Genomic DNA, 27,500 nt, shown 5'->3' with positions numbered 1-27,500 from the left:
AAAAAAAAAAAAAAGAAACATTACAATCAATATGTGGAGGTTTGGCAGGGACATCGCAACAGCTAAGTAGCCAATCACTGCGGGCCCGTTCACTATGTTTGTTTATGTTAATTACAAAAGAGAAGCATTAAGTTTTATTAAGTATTTATTAAAATCACTGACCATTTCCCTCTTTCTTATTGCAGCGGAGAAAGATGATATTTTCCGAGCGAAAAAAAAATTCTTTCCGACAGAGAAGAAGAAATTCGGCCGACATGGTTATAGTAATGATAGGTTGCTAAACATTTACCCCACTGAAAATTCCGGAAATCTCGGTCGGAACGTAAATGGTAAGATCACTGCAGAGCAATAGAAACTCTTTGTCCTCGAACAACTAAATCTTTAGTACATGTAGTGTTATCCTTGCCCTCCACTGTTATGACTATTATAGGGAGTTCTTTTGGATATCTTGGTAATGTGTCTGCAAGTTCCTGGATATCTTGTGGGAAATTAATGCAATGAACTTTATAGGCTCTTTGTCCACCTGGCTTTGTGTAAACACTGATAACTGGAAAAGCGCGAGCAATTAACATCTCTCTCTATTTGGATTACACCTTGTAATATTCTTTTGGAACTTGAGCTGGTACCATGCTGTTTTGAACCGAAAACTTTATAATACCGTTTTTATATCTTACAAATCTTGGACAAACGTAGTCTACTTCTTTTTTGTTTTTTTTATTGACAATGGCCATGCCTCATGGCAAACTCGGTAATGCCAGATTTTGAAAATCATGGACTCGTGAAACCTCTTTATATTAATTGCTGCCCACTCCTGATGGTGAAATTGTCCATACGTTTAATTTTAGCACCCAATAGAGAAAGATACTTATCTTCACTTGCTACAGAACAATGTTTTGTTCTTTTTTCAATGAACTCTGCTACTGCTTCACATGTAGCTTGATTGTTAACGATTTCCATTTTACATACAGGGTCGTTTAAGTCACTTTTCTTTCTTTTTCTATATTCCTTCATGTACTCTTTGTTCTTGATACTTTTTCTCAGTTTATCTGCTTCATTTGTAGTCAATTTTTTTTATTATTATACTGCCCCCTGCACTGATTTTCATGAGATCTCTTCTTTAGTTTACCTATGTCCTTTGTAACATCTGAGTTTTTGTTTCCGTATTCCTTCAGGTATTTTTGTTGTGTATCAAACTTAAGTCTCTTGTCAGTTTCCTTTATTTCTGATCGTGTCCTTTTTCTCTTCTTAAACGTATCATCTTGTTTACTTTTTCCTCAATTTGATATGGAGACGAGTTGTATTTGCCTGATTTAAAAAACATGTAAGGCACCTGAGATTGTGTTCCACCCTGCATGGTTTCATAGCATTTGTCTGGTGAAAAAACTACTTGACTTGGGTTATTTGTCTGTAAATCAGTTTCATTTGTGGATGAAGACTTTTCAAATACAGTAAAAAACCAACCATTAGGATAATTATTCAAAAGATCCTGAATTGAAGTGAAACTTCTGACTAACACACGCAAATCATCAGTATATATCCATTCAGTGTGATTATTTGTAGCTACTGTTAAATGATGACTTGCACAGCGTACCATGCCTTTCAGTTCATAACTTTGACCTAATACATCCATGATGTGAAGAAAGTATACTTGATTGATACAAGTTGAAGCAAGCTCTATAGGTAAAAATTCTGGAAGGATAACAAAATGTTGCAGCACTATAACATCCCCACAATGGTGTTGACACAAACCACAGAATAGTGCTTTGCTACTTGGAAGTATTGCCTCAGAAACATAATTCTCAAATAAGCTGTTACCCCAGTTTTGGCATGCCAAGTAATATAAATAACAAATATACTTGTATGTTTTTTTTTATGATTTCATTGTTGAACAATGAGCAAACGGACTGATTTCTCTCTTTTACCAAAACAAGGGATTGCAATTCCTGGGTCATAACTCCAACTGTGCTTAATTTTAATATGTCGCTAAATACAGTATATGCAGACATTGTAGCAAATGAGTTACAATGCTGTCTCAAATAAGCCCAAAAAGGTTCTCGAATAAGGGCCATATCTGTCTCCACATTACAACTTTGTAAATGCACACATGCTTCAAATAAGGTTTGAAAACACTCATTACGCTCAACATGTTGCAACGAATCTCTAAAAATAGCAAAAGTGAGTTCAAGAAAGGAGTCAACTGCACAATAAAACCTGCCTGAGTGAGTTAGGAGGGGGGCATTGGTGTAAATTAGAAACGGAAAAACCGAAGAAAAAACCATCCAAAACCGCAAAACCGCAACGTATTGTCCGTCAACGCTGCTCGATCGAACTTTCAGTTCGAATATGGGGAACACGCTCGTTTAATTCTGTGGGAAACACGTTCGATTAAACACGTTTGATTTTGTGTCTTGAACACTGGCCGAGATTTGCTCTAATTCCGACAGTTTTCCTCAATATTGTCCCTCGGTTTTTTTCAATATTTGTTATAAATATACAGTTCTTAAAGAAACGCTGCCCGATTTGAACTTCCAGTAACTTTCAGGGACACACTGGTTCGATTGATGAACACGCTCATTCAATGATTCTGTGGCGAATACGCTGGTTCGATTTCGTGTCTCGAACACTGGATTTGCTCTAGTTCCAACAGTTTTCCTCAATATTCGAATTAGATGAAGAGTTTTGTAAAGGCACGCTGGCCGATTGAACTTCAGTTTAATAAGGACAAAGCTTGAGGGAACACGCTAGTTCGATTGATGAACACGCTGGTTCAAGTCAGTAGCGAACACGCTGGTTCTATTGGTCTCTCAACCACTGTATAACACGCTAGTTCTATTGGTCTCTCGATCACTGTATAGTCTGAGAAATTGTTCACAGTTCAATAAGGACAACAGCAAAGAAAACACACACCTTCTACTACGACAGACGCTTCCACATCAAACACGAACCGCCCGAAAGTGTCTAGATGTACCGCCTCCTGATTGGCTAAAAACTATAATCTAACACGTCTTTTCATTTACGCGAATAGTTCCGTCCTTCCAATAGCTGGTCGGTTTTCGCATGACGTCACTAAAATTCGAACTACAAAACTATTGATCTTCCTGAGATTTCACTTAAATGATGTATAAGAGCAGCTGAAAACTAATATTCACACAAATTTTCGCTCCGAATGGATTCTTGGTTTTGTGTTAAACTACGCTTGAATTTCTAAGCTTTTGCACGACGCGGCATTTACATGACGACCTAGAGAGCTGTCATGATGGTTAAAAGAGTGACTTATTTCGGGGAACTTGGCTATCTGAACAATTCATGTCTTGGAAAAAATATTATTTTAATGTTTTAGAGTTCCTTGAGAGATAAATTTACGCTTTTGTAGCAAAACTCAGTGACAGATGTTTCTGTTGGTTTCCGGCCGCCATGTTGGTGCCCATACGGGTGGGCACCACCATGGCGTCTCCATACAAACCTCTATAAATTTGGGTAAAAAATTTCTCCGCATATCTCGCATAAGAAAAATTGCTGTGACCAGAATTTTGGCGTGAGTCTTTGCATATTTACCTTCTTTCATTTCCCAGATTCTGGACTTTATTTATTGACCGGTTTTGATTTTGATTTTGATCTATTTTGAATTGCGTGGCACTGAAAACCAGCAATTGGCTAAAACTGAGGACAACCTTACACCTTACACTCACACTTACACTTTCAGAGCTGGATCGAGAATTTTTCTGCATGCAGCTTTCTTCGCGCGGCACTATTTTCTGCCGCCTCACCAGCCGAGCGTCTTCGCTCGGCTGGCTCGTTGGCAATAAAAAATCAGTGTAAAATGCGAGAACTGCACAGGTAAAAGCCATTAGCCTAATTTTTCCCGTAAATGGAACAATAAAGACAGCCATTAGGAAATTATGTTTAAAATGCACAGGTAAAACGCCCCAATTTTTGACTCGTAACTTAAGGTTAATGGACGATTGAAATGGGGGCGAGGGTTAGAAAGGTTCCAAACAGGTACTCGATTGTTTCTGACTGCTTACGTTTACTTACTATGCATATATAACTACCAAGAAAAAATAACTTCTTCTAAGATTCGACTGCTTTTCCTGTTTATCGACCGGCTAAAGTTTATAATTCTTGTTGCACCCAAAGATCTTTCCACCAATAAACTGCTGATAACAACCAAAGATAAGATAACTAGTCACGTGATTATTTCATTTTTCGATGAAAAATCGTATGCATTCACTTCAAGAAAGTCCACTTTAAACAGAATCTCCTTGTGTAATTAAACGAGTCTCTCCCTCCATTTCCTGCTTTTTGAAATGTTGAGTTGGTTGTGTTCCCTAACGTTGCGAAATACGAGAATTGGAGTGGTTAACACACCTTGCAATGTCCCGATAGCGCCAAAAAACAATCATATTAGCAAATTCTATTTAAACTGCACAGGTCATAAAACGCCTCTATTGATAATTTCGTAACGAGAAGATGGGAACAAACAGTACGAAAAAAATTAAAACACGGAAGATTTCAGATTAAATTTCCATCGTTTTTTTTTTTATTATTATTTTTTTTTATTCAATAGGTCATTTCAACCAAGTTATTCATATGATTCTCATTTTGTTTAGAGTTAGTACTCATTTACCTTTTTAGTCCTTATTTTACAAAACCATTGTCTAGGGTTTCCAGTCAAAACGCAAAAATTCCACGCCATCCCCTTAACACAACAGATAAAACGGCTCATGCGATCTGTTCTTCGACTGAAATTTGCATGTTTTACCAAAGAAAGTCATACTTTAACCCAATTTCCTGTTTTCTGTTCTTTCAAGCGTCGAGTTGCTTATTAGTGGTGTTAACCTCACTAATCTAAATGAGCGTGAAATATGAGAACTGCTGAGCTTAAAGCCATTAGCGTAATTTGTCCTCTAAATGCAACAAAAGGAGTTATTAGCTAATTATGTTTGGAATGCACAGGTTAAACTCCCCCATTGTTTGATTGGTAAACATGAGAAGGTTAAAAGATATGAAAGAAAGGATCCGTAAGCAGGTACTACATTATTTCTGACTGCTTATTACCTTAGTCCCTTTACTCTATGTGAAGGGTCCTGCATGAAAAAATATATTTTCCTAAGCTTTAAACTTCGTTGTCTACTGGAGTTGAGGCTTCTGATTATTGCAACATTAAATGAGTTAAAGGCTAGTTAATTATTAAAAAGATCCATCGTAACCTGTTAAGATGCTCTACTAATATGATCATTTTGAAACTTTTCGTTATAATCAATTATGAATGAGATGTCTGTGCCTTTATAGCTGCCCAAGGGAACGACATGTTTCATTTCAAGTTCTCTAGCAATAGAAGAATTAACAACGAAAAGTTCACTGAAGTTCAAGGATTTCGAGAGCCGGTAAGTGAAGCTGCCAGCTGAGATAAATCTTAATAGAGCATAGATGACTTTAACTTGTATATGTGCGCTTTCGTGTTGTCGACAACAAAGTAGCTTTAAAAGTGCTGGAATCCTGATTTCTGTTTGTCCATTTAGATAATGAAATGTTCTCTTTATAACTTAATTCACATCCCTGAAACAATTATCGCCCCACTCTAGATTTAGAGGTATGAAATTGTTTTGTAATAAAGAAAAATGATTACCTCGTCGGTTCAGTGTAGAAAAAAAACTGGTTTATTCCTGAAAGCTACTGCTGAGCCAATGTTTGTCTGCTAACAGGGATTGAACATACCTTGGTCTTCGGATCCCGTTAACGCCTGACAAAAAATAAAATGGTATTTTTACAATAACTGTCTAATTTCTCACGCGTTGATTGGCTCTTTTTTATCATCAATAAGGGTACAGACGGATAAATTTTAATAACTTTGACAATGTGAAAGTTCTTTTCCTTTCGATAACAGAAATCGTAAGACATGTTTGTATCTCGGGTACTGGCAATTGCCTTTCTGCAACTCTACTTCGTGGAGGAAATTTCAGGTTTGTTGCTTATATTTTGATTTTTTTTCTTTATTTATTTATAAAGGATACTGTAGTAAATTTAAATGGCTCCCGAAAGATCATAACAAGGGGAAACTGGGAAATCAAACATTTTGACATTTACTTACTTTACACCTTTTTTGTAATTATTTTAATTATCGCATTACTTGTTTGTGTAGTTCTTTATTAGCGTTTTTATTTATTAACCTGTTAATTTATTGTTATTTATTTACTTACTTACTTACTTACTTGTTTTTATCTAGAAGCAACCGCGCAACCAAGATATTTAATAGTAATTTGCTTCGTGTTTTGTTTTATTTATTTTCTCATTTATTGTCGAGAAAGGGAATAGATAATTTCGAATAACAAACTGAACTCAACTTTTTTGTTTAGGATGATTATCAGTTTCTATTTAGTAACAAGTCGAATTACCGATATTTGAGATATATCTATACTTTGCCACCGGACAGAAGCTAAAGGATAGACAAATAAATATTAAGCAACCTGTTGGTCGTTTGACATACTTGCCTTTCTTTACTTCAATGCATGCAAAACCTTTTTGTAGTTGATTTTCTACTTCTCCACCAAACCTCGTGTCACTTTGGTTTTACGCGGTTTCCGTACGCGTTATTGGTCAACATTAAAAACCTGATCAAAGACGTGACGAGCGTCGTATTTGATCCTCGCTAACAGCGGGTACATCACAGATCAATCTCCCTCTTCAACAGAAGTAATATGGTATCCATATAATCAAGGGCCCGGTTCGTTGTTTAAATGAGGTTTGTAACAATGGATCATGTCGCAAAATATTGCGCACGCGTCGTTGGTTATAATCAAACATCCGAAGGCAAAATTAATGAATTTTCTCCTGGCTTATATCTCTGTTAAAAGCAATTCAACCTGTTCTCGCTATTTTTTAAACAGGAATTCAAACTATAGTCGTCCATCTTTTTGACTTTTGGTGTGTCAATGGTTGGTCACGTAACTTAACGTTGTTAATACTAAGGATGTTTTCAAGAAGTGTTTTACAGAAATTTAGAGTCTTGCAAGGCACAATATGTGTTTTAAAGAGATTTTGGAATTTGCAAAGTCGGCACAGTGCTCTCATCTACATATGTCTCCTCACTTTCTTCAATACATTCTGGACCGTTCTGATATTTCTGAAAAAAAAGTTTGTGAAATCCAAGACGGCAGATCTTTTGAGATGCATGTGAATTCATTCGCGCGTAATATGGCGAAATGACTGACATGTGGTTATCACTAAAGTTACCATCTTTGGATACTTTACATGCCATGCATTACTTTTGAGTCGATACTCCGAAGCGAAACGCGAAGGACCTAACAGGCAACCTAGGAAAGAGATTGAAGAGAGGATACTTCCACTCGTAGCCGCTTTACAAATAATAGAGCGTAAATTGGATAATAAGGTGTTGTAATATGATCACGTTCCTTGGTAGTACAAGAGAGGAAAATATCTTAATGGTAAGTACCGGATTTTTTCTCGAAATGACTTTTCACATGAATAAACATGAAAAACATGGGTTAAGTTTCTGCAGTTACCATATGCTAATGAGGGTAAATTTTGACCCAATATGGTCTAAGCTCTCGTAAACGACCACCTAGGCTTGACATTTTGGGTAGTCGCTTACGGGAGGTTGGACTGTATTTGCTAATGAGGTAAAATTGTGACCCAATATGGTCTAAGCTCTCGTAAGCGACCGCTTCCCGTAAGCTCTTACGGGAGGTTCGATCGTAATTACTGGAAATATAGATGATACACTTACAGTATTGGCTGCCTGGAATAACCATAGGGGCTAGCGGATCCAGGCATCATGCGTTCTGCAGGAGACTGAGAGAATCGATCACAGATGCTGATATTATTGCTATTTTTTTGTTGTTCTTAGGACAACTTCCAGTAACTATGGGGATATTTTCCGGGCGTAAAGATCCAGAATGGGTGATTCCAGGCACTCATCCGAAGATGGTGAAAATCCAACTACTTCTGGTTGCCGCAGAAAAGGCTAAAACCTTTCACCCTAAAAAAAAAATGCCACCAAGGTTGGGTTACAAGGGGTTCATCGTAGTATACAAAAATGCAAAGCGCTTGATTTTGGGCCCGAAAACGGTGGATCTTCAAGAAGCTCTGTTCGCGACCAGGCCAGCAGGCACGATACCAGATACGATCGTGGCGGAAATTCTAAAGACGATCAAAGCAGGAACTGTACTCCCCATGAAACCTGTTCGAAGGAAGCGTTATGCACCGCCGTTTAACCCAGCTCCCTATATGTTTGACGACGTGAGAGAGGACAACAACTGCTACAATTACGCAAACATCAGAATCACCGACACCTATGCACAGCCTGGTAGAGGTGCAGGAGCACTCTTTATCGCACTTACTGGCGCTGCAGTGCAAGCTGGTGCAATCGCCGATGGATTGGCTGTTGTTGCGAACGGCAACTTCCCTGTAGGACCAAGACATGTGGTGGCTCTTGTAATTTGGCCCGGTAAGTGCAAATCACATTTAGTAATCCACAATTCGACGATATTCTCCCATGCCATTGTGATAAACTTTTGACAACTTTGCGGATAGAGTATCCCAGTAGTATTCTGATGCAAACTGTGCAATTTGATTTTTTGAGTACGAGTTACTCATTTTCAGCCTTTATACACGTAGTTCACCACCAAATGTTCTTCGTGTGGGCTGCTTCTCCGGCTTCTAATGCAAAGAAAAGAGCCAAAAATATTTTGAGAACAATTTTGCTTTACTTGACCGATATAACGTGAACTCAAAGAGTGATCTTGTAGCTTATAATTATTATTAGGCCTGCAGTTCACAGTGACTATAATGGATCTGTAGACGATCATTCGCAATTTTCATTGGCAAAAATCTTTGGAAATTACAGACGACTAGGCATGACAACCAAGTCCGTACTTTTCGCCTGTCGTGACCAAATTTTATACTTGATAAAATACTTAATTAGAGACTTACTTATCTTGTTCCTTTCATCTCTAGGAGTCGACTTTCACTTCTTCCTTAGAGATAACGATGGTCATTGGTCTCATAAGCCTGGCGAGACCAGTGTCACCCGAACTGATAACTCGGGTAATTTGATTAATGATCCGTCCGCAGCGGGTGTTGACATGAACGGGTACGTATTTCACTGTTTCATGACCACCAATAGGAACACTGTCAATATCCTTTAATCATCTGTAATTGAGTGGTTACATCAGCAAATACCAGCCAATAGCTCTGTAAATGCGGTTTGGCAAATAAAAGAGTACTAATTACTCACTTTCTGTGTCAACTGACATAGTTTCTGAAACATCTTTGCCCATTATTAGGAGTCATTTCTCCTCTGAACAAGGATCGAGAAGGCCTGTCCCGTGTTTAAGTCGTCGTTATAGAATTGGGAGAACGAGAAATGCTATGCGGTGAACACCAATCACTGACGATAGTCATCAAAACTTTTTCTGGATCTCTTTTTCTAGTGGTGACCTCATGGATAGTGCGCTCGCGTCTGGATCTTGGGCAAGACACTTTGCTCTCACAGTGCCTCTCTCCAACTAGGCACAATCGAACCTCTCTATACGGACACTTCCCTAATACGGACAGTTTCCTATGTACTGACAAAATTCTCATACATTAATTTCCTCTAAAAAAAAATACCTCTATAATACGGACCCTCCCTAAAACGGATAAAGGACGCTAAATCTCGGCCCTGGGGAGCAAATCTAAACAAATTTAACCTCTTTATTACGGACACTCCAGGGGCCAGGTGTCGATAATTTGCGGCATGTACCGTTTCCTGTCGGAGGTTATAAAAACATTGACACTTTATCATTTTGCGATACGAATACCAGAACATGTCAAAATGTTAGTTTTCAAAACTCAAATTTACAAATGCAAACACTCCAAGCTGTCAGTGGAGACTTAAAAGTGACGTCATCATACTGTCCTCTCCAATACGAACACCTCGCTAATAAGGACACTTATTATATGGCAAGCTCCGCGAGCGGGCAAGATGAATCAAATCCTGCGCTGTGATTGGCTACCCGAGCGGGCAAGATGGAGCTATCTTGCCCGCTCGGGACTACCCGCCGTGTCCCGCAAGAAAAATTTTCCCGAAAGCCATATAATAAATCCTTTATTGACCAAGCTTGTTCGGTCAAGATGGCTGGATATTGGCCTCGTTCTTTTTTTGCGAGTTTATGGACCTCGACTCCGTCTCGGTCCATAAACTCGCAAAAAGAGAACTTGGCCAATATCCAGCCATCTTGACCGAACAAGCTTGGTCAATAACCCATATTTCTCTCTGCCCTTCGGAGTCCGTATCAGAGAGGTTCGACTGTATACAAATGGGTACGACGAGTGTGTGTGTGTGTGTGGGGGGGGGGGGGGGGCTGTCCCTGCGATAGACGAGCATCCATGTAGGGGGGAAAGTAGAAATACTCTTAGTCGCGTCATGCTACAGAAACCGGAGATAAACGCCCACCTTCATGATGGGCACCTTGGCTCGTGTGCAGACGTTTTTTCTACTTTTTCTATAGTCCTCCTAAAAGCTGCTTTTCTGTTTTTCTTTTTTTCATACATGAATCGATGGAAACATGAGAAAATGTTTATATTGCTCTTAAAATGTAAATTCTCTCTTCAAATGGTACCGCAATAATCTGCTCTCCCCACATCCTAGAAAGACCGAATTTATGTTAATGCAACGCTAATTCGGCAACGCAATTATTTCACAAGTGGCCTCTCAGGCTAGATTTTTAGGCCCTGAAATTGATAGTGAGCTCAAGTGGCACAAGTATGTTCAAGAGATAAATAAGACATTAATAAAGAAACTAAATCTACTGAAATCATTTCATTTTTCTTATGGCGCTGCACCTATCCCTCTGATTTATTCGTTAAACGTTAGACGAGTTACAATTACAGGCAGAAGTTCTGTTTTAACATTCTATGCTCTAAGACCAATACACTAAAGAAACTCATTGCCTATGTTGGGGCCAAACTTTGAAACAAGCAAGGTTAACAATGAAGTTAGAAATATTGGCTCACTTGATACTTTTAAAGGAGCATTCGGGAAAATGCCGCGTGGATTTTACAGTTTTTAAATACTATATAATTATATTTTTTTTCCATATAAACTCTTGGTCTTCGACCATCGTAGCTTGATTAAAAATATAAAACAAACAGCGGTGATAAACATTTTAAAAACATGCATTTTATGAACTTGACGTTTCGTATGCTAGTCAACATACATTTCCAAAAGTATAACCGTTAAAATTTTTGGAAAGCTATTTATACACCCAAGTCTAGTCTAGCTCCTCTAGACTTCAATCATGTCTGCTCTGTAATCGAAAACAAGGCTTTCAAGATCAAGGAGCGAGATTCAAGCAAGCTTAAAAAGAAGTTTGGTAATCTCAAAAGAAAGTTTGGAATTCCGAAAGTTTCAAATTTAAATAGCGACGACATGCATCATCTTCAACTATTCCCATCGCGTGCTTATTGAAGTTGAGAAACCGTTTTGGCACGTGGTTTACGTTTCTGTTTGCCCCCTAAAGACGTTGACAAGTATGATGTACACAGGAACCCGTTGTATGATGTCAGGAGGCTCCTGATGATGTTAAATGTTCCTTTGAGCTTCTCTGTCGTGATCTTGTTAAATTGAACGTTCCATTGACTAGCGAAAAATCAAGATCGTCTAAGAAATCAACTGAAGAATATTTCCTACAATTATATTTATTCCTTTAACTTTCCTAAACGAAAGAACATCCTCAGCAAGGATGGATGGAGGGCCCTAAATGATTTACGCAGTGATGACAGCATCATAATTACGAAACCGGACAAAGGAAATGGCATTGTTATTGTTAGCAGACTTGAAACAAAATGAAACAGCTGCTTTCTGATAACGCCAAATTCAAACCATTGACACATAATCCCACTAAAGCTAGAGAGGAGAGCCGCTTTCTTCCTACCTCCGCAAACTACGAAAGGATGAAATAATTGATGACACAGTTTTCCAGAAGATTTTACCCGGTGGGTCCTCCCCAGGTGTTTCAGTTATATTGCCTCCCAAAGGTTCACAAGACTGGATGCCCCTTCCGCCCTGTTGTTTCCTCAGTGAACACGCACAATTACAACGTAGACAGAAAAACATCTTCAGTAGAAATTTAAGACGTTTCAACGGAAACTGTCTGTAAAATGAACAATGAAAAAGCTTTCTTAATAAAGTAAGAGCTTTCCACTGCTGACATTGGCATTCAAGGCTGGCTGTTAATCCTGAATAAATAAGGTCTCCTTAACCTTACAATGGTAGTCAGTCTTACCAGACGCCAAAATGTCAAAATGGTCCCATTTGATGTTGTGACCAGTTGTTTTAACGTGATCAGCAATAGCAGAAGAGTGATCATGTTTCAAAAGGGCCTTGAAGTGTTCCGTTTTCCGGTCGTGGAGTCTTCGCTTCGTTTTCCCAATGTAGAAATCATTGCAGTCCCAACAACTAGCTTTATAAATGACTTTGGATAATAGGCCCTTTGCAGCTGGGGTCACGTGACCAAATTTTTCCCATAAAATTTTTATATTATGGGCTTTAACTTAAAGAATGCCAGAAATGGAAAGAGCGCATCGAAAATACCAAAATGGCCAAGTTTGAGGCCCGTGGAATTAAAGAGTAAGTTTATATGACTGTTTGAATTTTCAGAAAATTTAGGGGATTTGTATGGAAAATGTTGCTGGAGAGCAAGGCCTTGTTCTCCAACAACTTTTTCGATACAAATCTTCTTATTCTTTTAAAAATTTGGAGCGTCATAAAATCTCCTTCTTTAATGATGGGGGCCTCAAATTTGGCCATTTTGATATTTTCGATGCGCTCTTTCCATTTCTGGCATTCTTTAAGTTGTAGCCCATAATTTTATGAAAAATAGGTCACGTGATGGCTTAGCTGCAAAGGGCCTATTGTGATCGGTTGAGACGGTCCTTGTATGGGAAGAAGGATTTGATGCGCCGGGAGTTTTGAAAAATAACTTTGACATTAACAAAAGAGTAGAAACGATTTACACAAGATTTAAGACGCTTGGTAATATGATTGCTATGGAGACCTATATTTGGTAATAAAATAAAAACATCTTTTTGGGGGACTGTTGCTACGGGTTCATTTGGCTTGTTCTTGTTCTTGTTCAGGACATCATTGATATTAAAAGTGATGATGCAAGAATGTCCAATAACGGAATCTCTCTGGCTTGTTCAATTTCAATGGTGAATTTGATGCTATTGTGACGGCTGTTGAGGTACTTCAAAAACTCATTAGCAGTGTCTTTGCTGTCAAGCATGGAAAAAGTGTCATCAACTGATATCTATACCAAAGTGTAGGGTGAAATCTGGGACTGTTAATTATACATTTTCGTGACACATGAAAATGTTAGCCAAAACGGGGCCTAAAGGTGAGCCCATGGCAACACCGTCAATCTGGTCGAAATACTGACCATCGAGGATAAAGTGGCTTTTCTTTGTGGCAAACTCTAACAATTTCTTTAAAACAGGACGAGGTATTGCAGGGGAATCAGGAAGGGCGTACAACTTGTCTAGACAAATTTGTATTGTTTGATCGAGTGGCACATTTGTAAACAACGAACAGACATCGAAAGAGCACATTATTCCATTATTATGTTTGTAAGATTTAGGGAAGGTACGTTTTTTATTGAGGGGAGGAGGGGGGGGGGGGGTTCGGGGTATTTTAGAAATTTTGGGGGAAAAAAGTCGTGACCCTCCCACTTCCCAGAATGGACTAATGCATGACCCTTCACAAATACCTACACCTCCTCCAAGACAAAAATAACCGGAGGTGAAAATAACTAACCGGGAGTGTTACTCATATAACCGCGTCTGTACACAAAGCAGTTAATTGCGTGGCGTGTGATTGCACGGTGAAAACTTGAAAATGGGCAAGGATGTGCGAGGAATAGAAAGAGGGAAATGCGCTTGTGGTGAGTGCGAGGATTTCATGAGGTCAGATGGAGCAACTTGTGGCTATTGTGGCTGTTTGCCGACTCGGCATTCTAAAAAGGATGCCCGCTACTCCTCTGACTCTGTTGGTGGCACATCGGGTGCGGGAACAAGTGAAAGTGAAAGTCCAGAGAGGTGGAAAGAAGGTTCCCGAACCCAAAGAGCGAATATACTGAATTCTCAAATAGTATTATGCCAAAATTCTACCTGTCCTTTTGGACCACTTGTCCCTACAAGGAACGCTTTCGCTGCTGTTTCGTGGCTGAAAGAAAGCGCCATTGGGAAGTTCGCGAGGCTTTGAAAACAATAAATTACAAGTTGGCTTTTGTGACTTCTGATAATCCAGCAGCTGCCGGGAGATTCATGGAGGAAAATTTTAGCGCAAAACGCCACGACGCTACCACGATTAGTTAAGAACAACATTGATGACCTTTCGTAGCTGTAGGTCAAAATCGATGAGCTGAATGCGAAAGTAACTGAAGATGATAATGCGCTGTTCGATTAAGCGACATGGAGTAATTTTTTCCCTGCCAAAAAAACTGTGACCCTCCCCCGGTGCGAATAAAAGGTTTGACCCTCCCCAATTTGTAAAAAAAATTACTAATGATCCTCCCCTCCGAAGCCCCGGCCGCTATTTAAATTTGAAACTTTCGGAATTCCAAACTTTCGTTTGAGATTACCAAACTTCTTTTCAAGCTTGCTTGAATCTCGCTCCTTGGTCTTGGAAGCCTTGTTTTCGATTACCGAGCAGACATGATTGAAGTCTAGAGGAGCTAAACTAGACTTGGGTGTATAAATAGCTTTCCAAAAATTTTAACGGTTATACTTTTGGAAATGTATGTTGACTAGCATACGAAACGTCAAGTTCATAAAATGCATGTTTTTAAAATGTTTATCACCGCTGTTTGTTTTATATATTTTTTCAGTTATTGTTTTTTTTAGTTTTATTTTTTTATCGTATTATTTCTGTAATCAGTAGTTCTCTTTTTTGTAAATACCTTTTAGATGGGATTTTAGATAGTTGAATAATTTTTAGACACAATCACATCAGGGTTGCTGTTACATCTTTATCGTGTATAGATAAATGCTTTACCTCACCTTACCTTTCATTACGTCGAAAACTCACACTAGCTATAGTAAGGGGGTTTCTATTATAACAATGAGGGAACTATGGGCTGATGGTTGCTCACTGTGATTTTATTGAAAAATTAAAAAACGTGAAAGAAACAATGCCGGCATGTAAACTAAGTTCGAGAGCTTATATGTATTTTCTTGGGAGGAGAAAACAATTATCCTAATACAATGGTCAGCCACTAGGCCCGAAAAACTCTATTTTCCTTCTGTTCAAGATCAAGAAAAACCGAGCTAAATCTCCATGATGTGGCAGAGCCGAAAATCACTATTATGTAGATAAGGGACCTGAAGTAAATTGTTTTCACCACAGAAGTCTTTTTAGTTATGCAAACGCATTCATTCATTCTTTCATTCTTTCAATTGATCGTTGTGTTACTTTTTTAGACTAATTAACTATTTAACAAATTGACGTCAGTTTTTTATACGTCTCTCCTCTTATTGATGATAAATTCCGTCATAACATTTTCAAAGTGGCTGTGGAACCACGAGCCACGGGCGGGTGGTTCCACAGTAAACTTTTGACCATGTTATGACGCAATTTATCATCAATAAAAGGACAGACGCATAAAAAAAGACGTCAATATGTTTTTTTCCAATAACAAGACCCCAGTAGGGTCAAATGCCGGGAATAAATGACGGGAAAAGACGGCGTACACTAGCCGCAAACAAAAATAAGTGAATTTCCCTCAAAATGACGTGAACATTGTCAATAGCTTTTCTCGCTTTTTGATTATCTATTTAAAAAAGTCCATAAAATCTCATTGGTTAAAAAGTTGCTAGTTTGACAGCTAAAAGTTGAACTTGGAAGCTTGAATAAATTAAAATTTTATCCGTCTGTACTCTTATTGATGTTAAAAAAAGAGCTAAACAGCGCGCGAGAAAGTAGACAGTTATTGTAAAAATACCATTCTATTTTTTCTTAGGCGTTAACAGGATCCGAACACCAAGTTATATTCAATCCCTGTTAGCAGACAAACATTGACTCAGCATTGGCTTTCAGGAATAAACCACTTTTTTTTCTACACTGTACCGACGAGGTAATTATTTTTCCCTTATTACAAAACAATTTCATACCTCTATATCTAGAGTGGGGCGATAATTGCTTCAGGGATGTGAATTAAGTTAAAACAACAACAACAGCAAAAAACATTTAATTATCTAAATGGACAAACAGAAATCAGGATTCCAGCACTTTTAAAGCTACTCTGTTGTCGACAATGCAATACGAAAGTGCACAGATACAAATTAAAGTTATCTATTCTCTATTAAGAGTTATCTCAGCTGGCAGCTTCACTTACCGGCTCTCGAAATCCTTGAACTTCAGTGACCTTTTCCTTGCTCTTCTACTGCTAGAGAAGTTGAAATGAAGCATGTCGTTCCCTTGGGTAGCTATAAAGGCACAGATATCTCATTCATAATTGATTATAACGAAAAGTTTCAAAATGATCATATTAGTGGAGCATCTTAACAGGTTCCGATGGAACATTTGAATAATTAACTAGCCTTAAACGCGCTGTAATGTTGCAATAATCAGAAGCCTCAACTCCAGCAGACAGTGAAGTTTAAAGCTTAGAAAAATATATATTTTTTCAAGCAGGACCCTTTACACAGGGTGAAGGGACTAAGGTAATAAGCAGTCAGAAACAATGCAGTACCTGCTTACGGACCATTCCTTTCATATCTTTTAGCCTTGTCATGTTTACCGATCAAACAATGGGAAAATTTAACCTGTGCATTTCAAAATTAACATAATTTGTTAATGCCTCCTTTTGTTGCATTTACAGGACAAATTACGCTAATGGCTTTTAGCTCAGCCGTTCTCATATTTCACGCTCATTTAGATTAGTTGGGTTACCACCACTAAGGAATAAGTTGACGCTTGAAAGAGCAGAAAACAGGAAATTGGGTTAAAGTATGCCTTTCTTTATATAAAACATGCAAATCTCAGTCGATGCGCGGATGGCATGAGCCGTTTTATCTGTTGTGTTAAGGGGATAGCGTGGAAGTTTTGCTTGTTGACTGGAAAGCCTTGACAATGGTTTTGTAAAATAAAGACTACAAATGAAAACTAACTCTAAACAAAATGAGAGTCATATGATTAACTTGATCCATATGACCTATTGAATGAAAAAAAAAAAAAAAAAACGATGGAAATTTAATCTGGAATCTTTCGTGTTTTAATTGTTTTCTTACTTTTTGTTCCCATCTTCTCGTTACGAATCTAACAATGGAGGTGCTTTATGACCTGTGCAATTTAAACTGCATTTGCTGATACGATTTTTTATTTTGTTGTTGTTTTTTTTTTGGCACTATCGGGACATGGCACGGTGTGTTAACCGCTCGAATTCTCGTATTTCGCGACGTTACCAAATTAACAACCAACTCAACATTCCAAAAAGCAGGAAATGGAAGGGGAGACTCGTTTAATTACACAAGGAGATCCTGTTTAAAGTGGACTTTCTTTAAGTGAATGCATACGATTTTTATAAATCGAAAAATGAAATAATCACGTGACTGATTATCTTATCTTTGGCTGTTATCAACAGTTTATGTGGAAATATCTTTGAGTGAACAAGAATTATAAACTTTAGCCGGTCAATAAACAGGAAAACCAACCAAATCTTATAAGCAATTATTTTTAATTGCGAGATATTTCTCGCAATTAATATATCCAGAGCTCCACAAGGTTTCGCACTAGTTTGCTGAAGAGAAAGGTAGGACAATGGACGATAAACAACTGTTTGAGATAAATGGCCACAAATATGACGATTTTATTTGAAAACATCAATTGAAATCTCTTCAGGAAAGGTGGGGAAGAAAAATCCAGGCCACAGAAATGTGGCAACCTCACCAAGACGCCAATGGAGCTCTCGGAAGAAAAACAAACGTGGAAGGGACCACGTAGCCCATGTCTAGCCAACGTCAGGGAAACAAACCTGATAACGTACCTGGTGACAGGTCTGCAATAAGACCGGTAAAAATGGCAAAAGCTTAACTTAAGACAAGCACCCTAGAGGCCTGTAACAACGATAATGAAATGACAATGAAGAAGCAGTCCAAAATCTGACCTCCAGCATTGCCTTTATCGATGTCAGTACTATAACTAAAACAAGCACACTACAGATTTAAGAAACGATGGCATGAAGTATCAAACTAAAATTAAGTAATAGTAAGAAAGGAGCTTAATCCCCAGGAAATAGAGACAAACAATTAAGAAGCAGTCCAATAGCTGGCCTTCTACATTGCCCTACAAATAGCGATGCTACTATTACCTATCAATAACAAGTAAATGATTTCAGTGACAAAGGAAATAGAGCAAAAGAAGGACAGGCAATGAAGACGCAGTCCACTAGCTGACCTTCTACATTGGCCGACCGAACAGTGTTACGAAGATAAGAACCACTACATTGTAGTTAGAAGCCATCAAACGCAAGTATGACCACAACTCGAGTTATGAACTAAGTAAAAGTAAATGAAAGTATCAATCAAGAAGCAGTCTCATGTGACCCTCGTCACTGACCCCGTTAAGGATCGATTACGGCTAATTTAACGTTACTCGCTGTAACAGCTCGATTTACCGATACGGCGTATCAATTTGTGGACAAAGTGTCGGACCTAATGTTTTCTCACACAACAAGGTAGTATTCGCATGATTAAAATAACAATAACAAACTTCGAGCATAATACCGACCATCGTCCATTTGACATTTTAAGAGGTTGTCTCTGTAAAAACCGACGACTGATTTTACTTCAAAGATTCGATATTTCTCATAAGCTGGGATTTCAAAGCCCTTACCTAGTCAATCACTAAAATGAGCTTTACTTGATTGAAAATTCTAACTGAATTTTTCTAGGATTGATAGAAGTTTGGTCCGCTCGACACAAGTTGCGTACCTGCCGAAACTGGAAAAATAGCACATATTGCCGGCGCTCTAAAAAAATTAATATTCGCTCAAAAGTGCCAATTCTTTTTCTCAACTATAGATATATCATAGCAGTTTGTTTAGTCATGTTGCAATTATAATTCAATGTTGATTCTTCAACGGTTAAAAGAAGATTTTCTGCCCGTTAAATCGAGTTTTGAACCAAACACGAAAATAGCTCTACTTTGACGGCACGTTTTAAAAATTTGGCACCTGTTTGAAACTGCTGAACTACATGAATAGAAAGAATAAATGGCCCTTAATTTAAAACAATAATAAAATTTGTCTGCCCACCACGTTTTCAAAGCTAACGACCGCTTAACGTTCAGGAAATTTTGAAAATATCCCATTCAGTAACTAACATACTCGTCTTTGTAAAGTGCTCCGAAATATTTACGTAAATCCCTTACCTGGCTTCAAGGTTAAACTTTTGGTCCTTTGTAGCGATCCTTGAAACCTAGGTAGCATTAAAACTGCCAGCTTTTCCTTCCAGTTGTAGGTTTGTGTCCAAGGTACATTTATACGTTCCTCACCTGTGCCGAGCGTAGCGGCCACATACTTCGATGTTCTCTGTATTACTGACCATTCAATTTGTTTTCCTCGAAGCCGGTTTAGTCACGTAGAGTCCTCTTGAAAGGTTTGTAGAAGTACTCTTTTACACAACTCTCGACACACATACATGTATGAACAGTAAACGGCGATCCGGGAATCCAAGGAAAGATTGATAAATGCCACGGCCATTCTGTGTTTACAACAGGTATTTTTAATTCCCAATCTCCCCCATGAGTATCACATTATTGATTCCCGTGATACTCACGGGAAGATTGGAACTAAAACAAAAAAGCGTTAAAGGATCAACATTGAATTATAATTGCAACATGGTTAAACAAACTGCTATGATATATCTATAGTTGAGAAAAAGAATTGGCACTTTCGAACGAATATTATTTTTTTTAGAGCGCCGGCAATATGTGCTATTTTTCCAGTTTCGGCAGGCACGCAACTTGTGTCGAGCGGACCAAACTTCAATAAATCCTAGAAAAATTCAATTAGAATTTTTAATCAAGTAAAAGTTATTTTAGTGATTGACTAGGTAAGGGCTTTGAAATCCCAGCTTGTGAGAAAAATCGAAATTTCGAAATAAAATCAGTGGTCGGTTTTTACAGAGACAGCCTCTTAATAGCACGTGAGGATCTCTTGCCCCTATGCACAGTTCAAGCCATGATAGAATTTTGTAAGCTTAGGGGCACTCACGCGGGCCCACTTTTCTGCCATGGTGACACAAGCCCAATCACGGTGGGTCAGTTTAACGCCGAACTTCATAGCTGCTTGAGGTTTTGCGGTCTAGATACGAACAGGTACAAAGGTCATAGCTTTCCAATTGGGGCTGTCTGTCATGCGGCCGACAAAGATTTCTCTGATGCTCAAATTTGCGCGCTTGACCGCTGGAAATCCGATGCCTCTAAAAGGCTATCTTTAAAACGGGGAACGGGGAATCAGGGAATGGAAATGGAGAATGGGAACGGGGAACGGGGAACGGGGAACGGGGAACGGGGAATCTTTAACATGGGGAATCTTTAAAATGGGGAATCTTTAAAGCGGGAATCTTTAAACTGGGGAATCTTTAAAAGCGGGAATCTTTAAACTGGGGAATCTTTAAAAGCGGGAATCTTTAAAATGGGGAATCTTTAAAAGCGGGAATCTTTAAAATGGGGAATCTTTAAAAGCGGGAATCTTTAAAATTGGGAATCTTTAAAAGCGGGAATCTTTAAAATGGGGAATCTTTAAAAGCGGGAATCTTTAAAAGCGGATGATTTCTTGTCAACCACTGTTTCGACTTTCCGTCCTTGTTCCTGGTTTTTGTGATAAAAACGGCTCCAAACGACCCTTCCCCTATCACATCTTGTTCGCCGAGATCATTCCACTTAAACTGTGGAAGACCTTCAAAGCGACTGATTCTTTCTTCTTTAAAGTGAATGCAATGGGCACTTGTAATTGTCTTCGCATGACTGCATAGCGTAGAAAGAGGTATCATTAAGCACGCAATGATGGATTATACGCGAAATTCGCCGTCACATCGTTCGGGCATCGAGCATCGAATTACTTGATTGCTGGTTTTCAGTGTCACGCCATTCAAAATAAATCAAAATCAAAATCAAAACAGTTCAAATGATAAAGTCCAGAATCTTGAAGAGAAAGAAGGTAAATATGCAAAGGCTTTCGCCAAGATTCAGGTCACAGCAATGTTTCTACGCAAGATATGCGGAGAATTTTTTTACCCAAATTTATAGAGATTTTGATGGAGACGCCATGCTGGCGCCCATCCGGATGGCGGCCGGAAACCAACAGAAACATCTGTCACTGAGTTTTGCTACAAAAGCGTGAATTTATCTCTTCAGGAACTCAAAAACATTTTAAAAATAATACTTTTTCTAAGACATGAACTGCTCAGATAGCCAAATTCCCCGGAATAAGTCACTCTTTTAACCAACATGACAGCTTTCTTGCCCGTCATGTAATTGCCGCGTCACGCAAAAGCTTGGAAATTCAAAGCGTAGTCTATTACATAGCCTGCGTAGCAAGCGTTTCTGTGGGGTGCGGGAGCAAAGAATTACAACGCGAAAACTGGAGCGAGTAAAAGAGGGGGGAGGGGGAGGGGAAGGAAGGAAGGAGACGCTTGCAGACAAACCCCTGGATTTTGAAAACCGCCCACTTGGCGTTTTATGCCTGAGTGCGCATACTGAGATTTCGTGCTGTCATCGGCTGTCATAAATTAACCAATAAAATCTTCGGCCTTCCGTAGCGGAAGTGAACTTTGAACCAAAATAAACTTTAACTTGTCAAAATATGTCTGAAACAACGAGCGCACGGTGGGAACGGAGAAATCTCGATGAATTAAATTTGGTAATTTATGATCAAGCTGTATTCCTACTCAATCCGTCTAAAAGGAAGGACTGCAAGGGTTAAGTTTTAGCACAAATCTGCCAGAAAGTTAAAATGTGAGAGGTATTCAAGTCGCGTTTATACTCCTTGTGCTCGCAAGATTCCAAATCTTGGATCACTGTATTCATTATAAACACTCTTGTTCTTTGGCCATTTCAACTGTATTCATTCGTCCAGAAATCGATACAAGGTAAATTAGCAAGTCAACTCCCACAAAGGCAACTCCAGTAAAGAAGCGTTTGCTGGAAACGCCAGATCCGCAAATCGGTGCGAGTGTTATCGTCTGTAGCAAAAACAAACAACGGAAAGTCTTCTCGGAAAACTTTGGAATTTGGGCAGGAGAGGCTTCAAACATCTGAGAGGGAAAATAACGATAATCTTGACCAGTATCTGAATAAAGATAATCTTCCCCTAGACGGCCTCCAAGTCGAAGTTGTTTATAAAATGTCCTCGTAAGAATTCCCCGCGACAAGACGACTAAATTTTTGGTAAGGCAAATATGTAACAAAAACTTGCACGCCGCAGCTAACACGATAACAAATCATTCAGAATTGTACCCAGAGGTTCTAAATGCTGTCATTAAAAAATGTTTCTAATGAAATGTCAGAGTACCTACGACAACATGTTGCTTTGTAACAAGCCAGACGAAATCATCAGGTTTTCCTACGTAGTAGTGCGAATTTTCTGTCCCGTGGTTTATTATCTTGCAGTATCTTGTCCTTGGCGCATGTGGCATTCAAGAAAGTGATGTTAAAATTAAAGGAACAGCTGAAAATTGTGTCGCGCTCGCTTCTGCAGGCTTCGAAAAAACCAAAGCGTCGCCATTGCACTACAGGATTTCTACCGTACTGTCGAAGCTGACGACTAAATCCTCGTTCAGCGAGAAAAGTTAAAGCGTTTTGTAAACAAGCTTCGAACGCGTCTTCCCCTTTTGTCTGGCACTCAACGGTATTCAAATACTTTTGATCGACAGATGTCAATAATATTGGACTAGCCCAGCCAATCACGAGCCCCGTTCGCTGGCGAACGGAGGTTTTCAAAATCCAGGGGTTTGTCTGCAAGCGTTTTCTTCCTTCCCCTCCCCCACCCCCTTCTTTTTTTTTTTTTTTTTTTGGCTCTCGCCCCATTTTCCGCGCAGACAAAACACCGAAAATCCCGTCCCTCGGTCTTTCTTTGCTTCAAAACCCCACGGAAACGCTTGCTACGCAGGCTATCTATTACAAAACCAAGAACCCACTTGGAGCAAAAACTTGTATGACTATTAGTTTTCAGCTGCTCTTACACATCATGAAAGTAAAATCTCAGGATGATTAATAGTTTTGTAGTTTGAATTTTAGCGACGTCATGTGAAAACCAGATTTAGGGCACTGTTGATTTATCGATTAAACAACCAAAAACGTGTTTTCCCTGTCATATCTTTGTCGTTAAGTCGTAAGTCCTTCCATTAGCACATGATAAGGCTACGACAAATATCCATCGCTGCGAAATTAAACGTCACAATCCGGAGTTAAGGTAAATCCAGGCAGTTCGATTCTTTGGTCGGTCTAGCGGATTTCAAAGAGTGAGAATCGAGATTTGAACCGCTCCATTATCCCGCTAAACCGATGTGCTTTAATAGCGTGCAATAAAATTACAATGAATAAATTCCACAACTGTCTCTGTTGCTGTTGAGTTGATACATGAGAAAGAACAAATAACTTCCGGTGGGAGACTGAGAGGTTCTCGTTCACTTTTCGGTAAAGATTAACGCTATTAAATATTCCCCACTTTAAAGATTCCCCGTTTTAAAGATTCCCGCTTTTAAAGATTCCCCATTTTAAAGATTCCCGCTTTTAAAGATTCCCCATTTTAAAGATTCCCGCTTTTAAAGATTCCCCATTTTAAAGATTCCCGCTTTTAAAGATTCCCGCTTTCAAAGATTCCCCATTTTAAAGATTTCCGCTTTTAAAGATTCCCCATTTTAAAGATTCCCCGTTCCCCGTTCCTCATTCCCCATTCCTATTCCCTGATTCCCTGATTCCCTGATTCCCTGATTCCCTGATTCCCCGTTCCCCGTTTTAAAGATAGCCCCTCTAAAATTTACATTGGGTCCGACACTTTGTCCGCAAAGTGATACACTGTATCAGTAAATCGAGCAGTTACAGCGAGTAACGTTAAATTAGCCGTAATCGATCGTTAACGGGGTCAGTGACGAGGGTCAGATAAGAGACTACATCTTCATTGATACTTTCATTTACTTTTACTTAGTTCATAACTCAAATTGAAGTCGTTAACATACTTGCGTTTGTTAGCTTCTAAGTATAGTGTAGTGAGGGGAATGAATAGGTTTTCGGATCGACGGATTTGGCCTTAAAGAGCGCACGGATTGTGGATTTCCGCCGTTAATCGAGCGGATTCGTGGATTTTGAAAACACTATGGATCGTGGATAAGCTGTGAATTTTGGCGCTGATTCCGGATTGTGCCTGTCTTGATGTTCGGATCTTGGGTTCTAAACGAAATCTGGATCATAGATCTTTCTTCAGCCTTGGACGGTATGTTAATGAGTTCATCCAAATTATTTCTTTTTTCGAACAAAACTCATTTAAACTCAGGTGTGAGAATGTTATTGGAATTGTACTCTGTTATAGTCATCGAGCATGTTGCCTTGTTTACTATTCGTGCGAAATTACTAGTAACAATGGCAGTCACATTTATCTTTCCGGATGTAACTGTGGTTTCGAATTTGAAAAAAAATATATTGGCGGATCGACGGATTTGACGACAAAACTGCACGGATCGGCGGATTTGTATGCCCCTATTCACCCCCCTCTGTAGTGGTTTCCATCTTCCTAACACTGTTCGGCCGGCCAATGTAGAAGGTCAGCTAGTGCACTGCTTCTTCATTGCCTGTCCTTCTTTTGCATTATTTCCTTTGTCACTGAAATCATTTACTTGTTATTGATAGGTAATAGTAGCATCGCTATTTGTAGGACAATGTAGAAGGCCAGCTATTGGACTGCTTCTTAATTGTTTGTCTCTATTTCCTGGGGATTAAGTCCTTTCTTACTATTACTTAATTTTAGTTTGATACTTCATGCCATCGTTTCTTAAATCTGTAGTGTGCTTGTTTTAATTATAGTAACAAGAAGATCTTTTAGATCTTATAACCGCGCTTCTAAAATTTAATTTGTTTTCTTAGGACTACAGTCGCAACGCAGTGCCTGCGCGGTGTAGATTCCAAATATCCATTGATCACCGTAGACACCACATCACTTAATCAACACAAACTGTATTATTGCACCATCTTTCTTAGCCTTTGTGAAATCTTAAATTTAATTCTTTTTTCCATGAGTAAAGGGCTAGCAAAGGGCTAGCAAAGTAGTCACACGAGTCACAGAATTAAAGAATTACGTTATCCACGGCTATCTTTAGCACAGTGGTTATTTCCCCACCAATGACGTAATACTTGCACGTTCCGACGCGTTCTTTGCTTGGCTTGCAAATATTTAATTTTCCTTCCGATCTCTGAACTCGCTTCAATTTCACAGCACACCAATTCACTTCTCTTGTCTAAAAATACGAAAAATACTCGGGAAACTAAAAAGACTGTCGCTTCTGGCGAAATGAACCTGCAAAGTGAGCACGATGTTTTTACCACGTAGCGAAAGTGAAAGCTGCAACGTCAGCGCATTCCATGGCGAACGAAATACTTTTTTTTAGCCTAGTTATCATTCCCTTCGAATCCAACGCTTCGATAAAACCAAAAGAAAATACATTTTACACACAGTAAAGAAAACAATATCCGTAACATTGTCCGTGTATTAATGTTTCAACAGCTTTTGGCGAATAAACATATCAGGTTGCATGATTAAAAATTTGGCCGAGAAGGAGTTTGGGTCTGGTCATCGGCCCATGGCAGCGCGGTTAATAACATCGATGACGGCAATGCTGGAGGTCAGATATTGGACTGCTTCTTCATTGTCATTTCATTATCGTTGTTACATGCCCCTAGGATGCTTGTCTAAGATAAGCTTTTGTCGTTTTTAGCGGTCCTATTGTAGACCTGTCACCAGGTACTTTATCAGGTTTGTTTCGCTGACGTCGGTTAGACATGGGCTACGTCGTCACTTCCGGGTTTGTTTTTCTTCCGAGAGCTCCACTGGTGTCTTGATGGGGTCACATTTCTGTGACCTGTGGCGGATTTGTCTTCCTCACCTTTCCTGGGGAGATTTCAATTGAAGTTTTCAAATAAAATCGTCACATTTGGGGCCATTTATCCCAAACAGTTGTTTGTCGTTCATTGTCGTACCTTTCTCTTCAGCAAAGTAGTGCAAAACCTTGTGGAGCTCTGGATATATTAATTGCGAGAAATGTCTTGTAATAAAAAACAATTTCTGTGACACGCGGCCCTTCCTGCGATCATCGTCATCCTGTAAACAGCTACATTGTCGCTGATTTTGTTTGTATAAGTAATAAATCTGTCAACAAGTAGCGTAAAATAAGTGCGACCCCAAGCTTCAAAAACTTGCCAAATTTTTGCGGATTGCCAAATTTCGCCAATCTTCAAAGAAGCCGAAGTGCTGCCTCGGAGGCTTCCAAATTTTGGCAGAGCAAACAATTTTGTTTTTTTAACCATTTAACAGTCATACTTTTTAAACATGTGTGGATAAAATTACGACCGTGGAGAAAAATATGCGAAGAGTTAATTGAGAAGTATAGTTCTTAAGATGCATGTTTCAATCACGAACGTTTTGGTTCCAACATATTGGTCTAATGCGACCACCGCCAAAATTTGGAACTTGCGAGATTTTTCCCAAATTTTTCCCTCGCCAAAAATTGGAACAATTTGAATTCGCTCACATTCGTGGCCATTTATGCCAAACAGTTGTTTATCGTCCGTTGTCCTACCTTTTTCTTCAGCAAACTAGTGCGAAGCCTTGTGGAGCTCTGGATATATTAATTGCGAGAAATGTCTCGCAATAAAAATCAAACGTTATGTTGTAGAACTGAAAGCATAATGCCCTTTTAGTGCGAGGCATTTCCTGTCATTCAACAGTCTGTGGGTTCAGGTTTCCTAACCAATCAGGAGAATACGCGTGTCCTAGGTGTAACTAAAAGTTATGTTATCTGTTACACGCGGCCCTTCCTGGGGTCATCGTCATCCTGTGAACAACTACTTTGTCACTAAGTCGAAACTTTTTCCCACCGCCTCCTAGGTAGTTTGTTTTTAGTTTGTTGTTACTATCAGTATGGCGGATTTTTCTTCCCCACCTTTCCTGAAGAGATTTCAATTGATGTTTTCAAATAAAATCGTCACATTTGTGGCCATTTATCCGAAACAGCTGTTTATCGTTCATTGTCCTACTTTTTTTTTCAGCAAACTAGTGCGAAGCCTTGTGGAGCTCTGGATATATTAATTGTGAGAAATGTCTCGCAATTAATATATCCAGAACGTCGCGAAATACGAGAATTGCAGTGGTTAACACACCTTGTAATGTCCCGATAGCGCCAAAAAAAAAAAAAAAAAAACACACACAATCATAACAGCAAATGGTGTT

General features: G+C 39.0%; 1 protein-coding gene and 1 long non-coding RNA gene across 3 annotated transcripts; one reads left to right on the top strand and one right to left on the bottom strand.

Annotated features, from left to right (window-relative positions):
* Nucleotides 1-4,531: 4,531 nt before the first annotated feature.
* Nucleotides 4,532-9,020, bottom strand: LOC149117314 (uncharacterized). Its single transcript, XR_016205626.1, has 2 exons — nucleotides 8,953-9,020; nucleotides 4,532-8,679 (listed from the first exon to the last, which is right to left on the bottom strand). It is a non-coding gene; the product is annotated as an uncharacterized LOC149117314 (long non-coding RNA).
* Nucleotides 5,294-9,256, top strand: LOC110045959 (uncharacterized). 2 transcript variants are annotated; one of them, XM_020751615.2, is made up of 4 exons: nucleotides 5,294-5,387; nucleotides 5,888-5,963; nucleotides 7,868-8,467; nucleotides 8,977-9,256. In XM_020751615.2, the coding sequence occupies exons 2-4, from the start codon at nucleotides 5,900-5,902 to the stop codon at nucleotides 9,165-9,167; spliced, it is 855 nt and encodes a 284-aa protein (XP_020607274.2). In that variant the 5' UTR covers nucleotides 5,294-5,387; nucleotides 5,888-5,899; the 3' UTR covers nucleotides 9,168-9,256. The 2 variants fall into 2 exon arrangements, with proteins under 2 accessions (XP_020607274.2, XP_089139082.1); XM_089282956.1 differs by lacking the exons at nucleotides 5,294-5,387; nucleotides 5,888-5,963 and having other exon boundaries at nucleotides 7,720-8,467.
* The last annotated feature ends 18,244 nt before the right edge of the window (nucleotides 9,257-27,500 follow it).

Source organism: Orbicella faveolata, unplaced genomic scaffold (genome assembly GCF_042242905.1).
Source record: "Orbicella faveolata isolate gen_17 unplaced genomic scaffold, um_ofav_v1 contig_12, whole genome shotgun sequence".
NCBI lineage: Eukaryota > Metazoa > Cnidaria > Anthozoa > Scleractinia > Merulinidae > Orbicella > Orbicella faveolata.
This window is presented reverse-complemented; position numbering and strand designations above follow the sequence as displayed.